This window comes from Toxorhynchites rutilus, chromosome 3 (genome assembly GCF_029784135.1).
Source record: "Toxorhynchites rutilus septentrionalis strain SRP chromosome 3, ASM2978413v1, whole genome shotgun sequence".
NCBI lineage: Eukaryota > Metazoa > Arthropoda > Insecta > Diptera > Culicidae > Toxorhynchites > Toxorhynchites rutilus.
The window spans coordinates 19,326,054-19,334,295 of record NC_073746.1 but is presented as its reverse complement, the minus strand read 5'-3'; the positions used below and the strand labels follow the sequence as shown (position 1 = coordinate 19,334,295).

The following is an 8,242-nucleotide window of genomic DNA, read 5'->3' as shown; positions in this document are numbered from 1 at the left end:
TACCACGTGAAAATTTAGCTCCTCGTCGACAAAATAATCGTCGTCCTCCGAGTTTAAGATTGACTCTTCGAGCTGTTGGGAGGTGTCGTGTTCATCCTCACAATTTTTGCCGTCGTTCCTTTTTTGTCTTTGCCCAGTTTCGTGGTTGTTAACCTCCGTCCGAGATTTTGCTGTTCTCATGGAAACATCGTCGTCTGATAGGGGCTCTCTATTCTCAAATCTACCGGACCCATTTGACTTTGCAATTGGATAGGGTGGTTTCGTATTCGAAGATCCACCATTGTTGAAAGTGTTTGGTTTTTGATTGAACGGGTTGAGGTTCAAGTTGGGATTTTTGTTGGTCTAAAGCTGTTTGCTTTGGTCGTCTTTTGATCTATTGTTTGTTTGTTGAGTCTTTGTCTATATGCTGCATTAGAATATTGCATAGTTATGGAGTAAGCGTCCTCAAGGGATTGTGGTCTATAACTCCTAACGTGCATTGATAGCTCGTCATTTAGCCCGTCGATGAATCTTGTTAAAGCCATAAGACTTATTAAACTATTTATAGCTTCAGTGGATGATTTGTAGTCGTCCATCAAAGCTGCTGTCGCCTTAATTGACGTATCAATTTTCTTAACTTGGTTGTAAAACTCAGTTAGAGTCTTCTTTCCCTGGTTAACATAGAAAAGGGATTGAATATGAGATGTAAGATCTCTTCTGTCCCCATAGGAATTTAGGATTATTTCTTTGATTTGTTCCCACTGATTTGGGTTGCCAGCCGCTATTAATATTTCTTTGGCATCGCCAATAATTTTATTTTTAACAGCTCTCACTAATTGGCTGTAAATGGGTCCATTTTTGTATGACTGGAAGAGTGCGAGTGTATTCTCCGCATCTTCTAACCAAGCATGTGTTTCTTTTTTGTTACTCGCAAAAGTGGCCAGATTTTTAATCGGGTCTGGTGTTCGGAACTGTAAGAAGGGATCTTCTGATTTCGATCGCAATCTATGGAGTTCGTCAATCAAAGCGTTTTGATTGCTCGTTAATGTTTTTATATGACCCAACAAACTTTCAACTGTGACTTGTTGTGGGTTCTCCTGAGGTTCTTGTTCAATAATTATTCTCTCGTCCAGCTCTGGTGCTGGCATAAGGTCGGTTGAAATCATAAATTCGCGTTGATCCATTTTACCAATGATAATCTTGCTTATAATTTGCACACACAAGAATGCACTGCTATGATATTCGCTCACACTGCACTGCACCTCGCGGTTTGTGGCTGTTAGCGGTAACAACGTGAATAATTTCATCCCTTACATTAACATCAAAACTACTGATGGAAATAACTTAAAATTTCTTATCGACACAGGTGCGAATAAAAACTATATCAGCCCAAAAAATGTGAATTTGAAAAAATGCCGTACCTGTGCGCCAACGAGGGTTAGAAATTTGAGTGGTTCACATACACTTGACAAGTTTATCACTCTAAACCCTTTTCCTAAATTTTCTACATCGTCGAAATTCACTTTTTACGTATTCGAATTCCACCATTTTTTTGATGGTCTCATAGGATATGAGACCCTACAGCAGCTTAAAGCTAAAATTTTCACGTTCGAAAATATCTTGGAAATATCAGGCGAAAAAATAAATATGGAAAGAAAATACCCCGATACTTCCAATATCTTGTTAAACAGCAATGAAATGAAAATTGTTCCGTTAAAAACAAGTACCGAAAAAGGAGAATTTTTGATCGAAAATGATTTAGAAATTTCACATAAACTGTTTATACTATCCGGGTTATACGAAACTCTAAATAATAGTGCAAATGTGGTCGTATGTAATCGTGATTTAAAACCTATAAAGTTCAAATTTCTCAGACCATTGCGCGTAGAGATTAATAACTTCGAAACGCAAAACCAGGCAGCTCATCAGCAGAACACAAAAAATTTCATAGTCGCAGATCAAATACGGGGTGATCATCTTAACAAAGAGGAGAAAGGAAAAGTTCTAAACATTATAAACAAGCACCGGAATATTTTTTTTGTAGATGGCGAACAATTGACATTTACAAACGCTATCAAGCATCAAATTAACACTAAAGACGATCTACCCGTTTATACAAAATCATACAGATATCCTTACGTACATAAGGAGGAAGTAAGAAAACAAATTTCACAAATGTTGGACCAAGGAATTATCCGCCCCTCTAATAGTCCATGGTCTTCTCCTATTTGGATAGTGCCAAAAAAACTCGACTTTTCTGGCGAAAGAAAGTGGCGTTTGGTAATAGATTATCGTAAACTGAACGAGAAAACAATCAGCGACCGATACCCTATACCCAACATAACAGAAATTCTAGACAAATTAGGGAGATCTGTGTACTTCTCAACAATCGATCTGGTATCTGGCTTCCATCAAATCGAAGTTGATGGAAAAGATGTTCAAAAAACCGCTTTTAGTGTTGAAAATGGCCATTATGAATTTGTACGTATGCCTTTTGGACTAAAAAATGCACCCTCGACATTCCAGCGGGTCATGGATAATATTCTTCGGAAACATATCGGTATATGTTGTCTCGTTTATATGGACGACATTATCGTGTTCTCAACAAGCCTTCAAGAACATTTGATAAATCTCACGAACGTTTTTCAAACATTACAAAAACACAATATGAAGGTGCAACTCAACAAATGTCAGTTTCTCCGTAAAGAGGTTTCCTTTCTAGGTCATGTGGTTACTCCAGATGGTGTAAAACCCAATCCGGATAAAATTAGGGTAATTCAGGAATGGCCACTGCCCAAAAATGAGAAACAGCTCAAATCCTTCCTAGGAGTACTAGGATATTACAGAAAATTCATAAGAGATTTCGCACGTATAGCGAAACCCTTAACTCAACAGCTTAGAAAAGGCGAAACTATAAAACATAGTAATGATTTTATTTCAGCATTTCAAAAATGTAAAGAAATTCTCAGTAGTAGTCAAATCCTAAAATATCCCGAGTTTGAAAAGCCTTTTATATTAACAACAGACGCCTCCAAATACGCTTTAGGAGCTGTACTTTCACAGGGTCCTGTGGGAAAAGATCATCCAATAGCCTTTGCTTCTAGAACTTTGTCAAAAAGCGAAGAAAATTATTCCACTATTGAGAAGGAACTTTTGGCTATCGATTGGGCATGTAAACATTTTCGTCCATATTTGTTTGGCCGTAGATTCATTCTTTATACTGACCACAAACCTTTAACTTTTGCTTTAAATCTAAAAGATCCCCATAACAAATTACTACGTTGGAAGCTTCGTTTAGAAGAATTTGACTATGAAATCCGTCATAGACCAGGAAAGCAAAATGTAGTTGCCGATGAACTATCGCGGATAAACAGTGATATAAATTACAACGAACAGTTTGATGAATCCTCGGATGACAATTCAACCCATTCTACAGACGCTGACGATAGTGATCTTATCAAAATTACAAAACTTCCACTAAATTATTTCAAAAACCAGATAGTTCTAAAAATTGGACAACAAGAGGATAACGTATCTGAGCTAATTTTTCCAGGAGTCTATAGAACAACGATTTCACGGCCGGACTACGATTCCAGAACTGCTATCACGATTTTTCATGAATACATGCACCATAAAAAAAAAACAGGTATATTGTGTCCCGAAAGTGTTGTTAGTACCTTACAAGAGATATATAAAAATCATTTTTCACGTAATAAACTTTTCAAAGTTGTATTAACTAAATCTATTCTACAGGACGTGCTAACTAACGAGGATCAAAACAGGATCATAGAAGAGACACATCAGAGAGCACATCGAGGGGCAGATGAGAACTATGCGGTAATCCTTAAAAATTATTATTTTCCACAAATTCGAAAAAAGATTCAGACATACATAAATCTCTGCTCCACTTGTCTAGAGAACAAGTACGAAAGAAACCCATATAAAATAAAACTTTCTAGTACTCCCATTCCTAAAAAACCATTGGATATACTTCATCTTGACATTTTTATTTCCTCCCCCGATCTGTTTTTGTCCGCTGTGGATAAACTATCTCACTTTGCTATGCTTATCCCTATAAAATCGAGATCGATTATAGACGTCAAACGTGGCCTCATTAAACTAATTTCAACATACGGTACCCCAAGAATGATTGTTTGCGACAATGAAGTCGCTTTTAAATCAATTGAAGTTAGAGCATTACTACAAAGACTCGAAGTAGAAATGTATTTCACACCCTCCAATCACAGTGAAATGAACGGAATCGTAGAACGTTTTCATTCAACGCTCAATGAGATTTTTCTCTGCGTACGACCAAAATATCCTGATCTAACTAGCAAAGAAATCTACAAAATATCCACGACACTATATAACGCAACAATTCACAGTGCAACAAAATTAAAACCAATAGAAATTTTCTACAGAATAAAAGATGGACAAGAGAGACCCCTTAATCTTGAAACAATTCTCGAGAATAGAAATCAAATATTTGATGAAATAACTGAAAAATTAGAGGCTTATCAGAATAAAACTAATGAAGCTCATAACAAAAAGAGAGTTGGAGAACCATATTTAGTAGAAAACGAGACTGTTTATAGCAAGGTTCAAGGTATAAAAGAAAAGAAGAAACCAAAGTTCAAAAGGCAGAATGTCAGACATAATCGAAGAAAAACATGTATTGACCATAGGAACATAAAACTACATAAATCAAAAATTAAACGGAAAAGAAAATTGTAAAACATTTTTTTTTTAATTAAACATTTTGCAAATTATTATGCACTTCTAACATGAGGTACTATCCTTTAATTTCAGAAATTCAAAATATGTTGGTTCTTGTTCATCAGCCTATTGGGTATAACAAATTCATCCCAATTACACATACAAAATCTGTACGAAAATCCCCTATTGATAACCAGCGAGAAATTGTGTAGGGTGCAGACAGGGAATATTAAGATCATCCATCCGATTGATATGTATGAAATAGAACAAACTGTTAATTTATTAACAAGCTTATCTTACACAAAGTTGGAAGAAAAAAATCCATTAACAAACATTATAAAATATAGGATAAAAAAATTGTACACAAGTTTCTATCACATCAAACCGCAGAATCATAGTAGACAGAAACGATGGGACAGCTTAGGATATGGGTGGAAGTGGATCGCAGGATCACCGGACGCTCAGGATTTGCGAATAATTAACTCAACAATGAACGACCTTATTGAACAAAACAACCAGCAATATCAAGTTAACGTCCAGATCAATGAACGAATCAAATCACTAACGAATGCAGTAAATCAAATTACATCTAATCTACACACAGTAAAGATCATTTTGGATGAATTGAAGGTGATCACTATTATTTTGAACATCGACATAATAAACACCCTGTTGGAAGACATTCAAGAAGCAATTATTTTATCAAAAACATCAGCGATTAACGGACGAATGCTCTCTATCCATGAAATATCCGTGATAAGAACCCTGCTCCAAAATCAAGGCATAGAAATACAGTTACCTGACGAAGCTCTTCAATTTGTAACACCCAAGATAGTCGTCAACAAAGAGATGCTGTTATACATCTTGAGTGTACCTCAGCTACAAAACAGAACGTCTACTGTCATTAGAATTTATCCATTGGTACAAAGAAACCAGATGATACGAAATACTCCAACGCACCTTATAAAAAACGAGAATACCCTTTATACCACCACGAATCCTGAAGATTATGTACAAAGGTCATCGAATTTAAAGGAATTTACAGATAAATGCGTTGTTTCACTGATTTTCGGTAGGAAAACAGAATGTGTTTCCGAGACACAAAATAAAACTCTACAAAACCTCATTTCTGAAAACAACCTTCTCATTCGCAAAGCAAAAAATCAAACTTTAATATCAACATGTGGACCAGATAATCGAACATTGGAAGGAAACTTTCTAATCAACTTCGACAACTGCACAATATTCTTCAATGAAGAAAAATTTTACAGCAGTGAATATACTGCCAAGCTAGATATAATCCAGGGAGCAATGCATAATGTCAAAGTATACTGGAAACTTCAGAAAATTTACGATATCGCACACGTAAATAATCAAACTATCAGCAACAGAGAAACATTGAAACATGTCTACCTCAGGCAAAACGAACTTGACTTGAAACTTTGGGGAATCTTCGGAGGATTGTCAACCGTCTCCATGATCATTGTTGCTTATAGCAGCGTCATCGTATTCAGGACCTACAACCTTTGTTTTTGGATGAGAGCAGGAAAACGTCGTATAAAAACTCAACGAGATTCCGAAAAGGGACTTTCGGAAGTAGAAGAGGGAGCAGTTACAAAAGGATCACCCACAATACTTATCGAGCATCCCGATATCAACAACACAACAACAACAAGCGATCGCTCCACGCCACACGATGTGAACCAAAGTGTCATCGAACGAACGAGCGTTGACACACATTCTAACAAGCTGACCACGCACCAACAACGACACCCAGAATGCACGCAATAAGAAACAGCTTAACAGGCAGTTAGGAAACCATAATAATCAGACCTCTGTGAAAATAGGCAATAAAGTAAATTCTCAGTCGTCATCGACCCTCCAATTCATTCAGTGGCTTACGTTATTATTCCGAAATTCATTTAACTTGTTAACTTATATATATATATATATATATATATATATATATATATATATATATATATATAAGCAATCCCTCATGAAATATCAGAGTAAACCCATATTTTGTTTTTTTTAAACAGTAAACTATTGTTTAATGAAATGTGAAAATATCCCCTCACATTAATCGATCAATTACGGGCTTCAAAATTCATGGTGGGACAGTTATACCTAGAATGTCAACTAGGATGTACAATTGACTTGATGTTGCTTTTCTTATTACTGGGAACGAACTTTTTTTTGTGTTTTTCCGAAAGACTATGCATATGAACATCGTTTTATGAAGATAATGGGTGATCTGCAATACTTTGCGGGATATAAATTTCATCGTTATTCGACATTCGCTAACAAGGTGTACACGTGTTTTGTTAACACGTTAAGCCCCGTTTTTTTTTTTGTTTCGCTTTCTATTCAGCCCGCATCAAGGGTGTTTGCACAATATCAGTATCGGTTCCCAGTTTCCAGAGATACCTATTGTATAAGTAGAAAACAGTCAGCAATTCGACTAGAAAGTAGTCACATTTTGTTAAACATCCGAAATCAAAATGTTTTTTTTTATTTTATTATTTTTTAACTGTCAGTCCCAGTGAATCAGCTCTTTCCTACCAAAAAGCTCAACGTCGGCCTCGAGCTCAACGTGTTAAACTTTTTTTTTATTTGTTTGAGAATTAGTACGTTCCTCCAAACCAGATTTGAGTACATTAGCCCTGCTGAAAAATTGACATGAAATTCTTGTACTTGTTTTTTTTAAGCTGGGAACGAACTATAACTTTTTGTGTGTTTTTCCGGAAGGTTCGGCATAAAAACATCGTTTTATGAAGAGAGGTGAAAATCGTCAAAAAGTAATATGGGACTGCTATGCGTAGAACGTGGTCATAGGGAAAATAATCACTGTGGAATAAACGTTTATCAAGAACTCCAACTGCTCCTGACCTGTATAGTAAAGCAGGCCAAAATCTCCCATCATCGTGATTATGTATTCATTGGATAAATTCGATCATCCGCCGGCGGCAGGAGCCTCGCACTCGCACTTCTCGAGTGAGAAAGTTGTGCGATCGCCTGCGGCTACTTTATAAGCAAATTGCACACATAAAATCGGACGTTGATCGATACACATTGAGCCGAGGCTGGGGTTTTCCCTTCTGCCCCCAGTGAGCGGCAAACTGTCCGATGCTTTTAATAACTTAATTTATAATTGATATACATTTTTTGATTAAATATTGACTCAAATTGATTTTACACAAGCGCTGGAGCGCTGGAGGGGATAATACAACACCCCGTGAAGGCAATATTGTTACCGAGGGACGGTTCGAAGCTGTGAATAGTGGCTCAACAACGGCCCCATAATGATTATGATTACGCGATCTAATCCATTAAAACCCGCGCCTGGCTCCTTAACTCGATCCGGCGATCGATTTCACTCACTCATTCCTGCGGTGAGTATGAAAGTCAGCTGGGAACAGCATCGAACTTCGCTCGATGATGCCAATTAGCTGCAATTTAAATTTCCTGCCCACTGACCCGGCAGTTCTCGGTTTTGCGGTTCCCCAAGTGGGAAAGATGATTTTAACGAGATTAGCCATTGATT

The 8,242-nt window shown here is 36.8% G+C and overlaps 1 protein-coding gene across 1 annotated transcript; it reads left to right on the top strand.

The window, feature by feature from the left end:
• The first annotated feature begins 3,040 nt into the window (after positions 1-3,040).
• On the top strand, positions 3,041-6,486 carry LOC129772925 (uncharacterized). The gene is made up of 2 exons (XM_055776457.1): positions 3,041-3,816; positions 4,789-6,486. Exons 1-2 carry the CDS (start codon positions 3,604-3,606, stop codon positions 6,484-6,486), a joined length of 1,911 nt encoding a protein of 636 aa, XP_055632432.1. The 5' UTR covers positions 3,041-3,603.
• Positions 6,487-8,242: the final 1,756 nt, after the last annotated feature.

Excerpts from the sequence above, each read along its gene's own strand:
- LOC129772925 (XM_055776457.1), top strand. The coding sequence starts at position 3,604 with ATGCACCATAAAAAAAAAACAGGTATATTGTGTCCCGAAAGTGTTGTT. Across the intron at positions 3,817-4,788 it reads GGGCAGATGAGAACTATGCG|AAATTCAAAATATGTTGGTT; the intron begins GTAATCCTTAAA and ends CTTTAATTTCAG.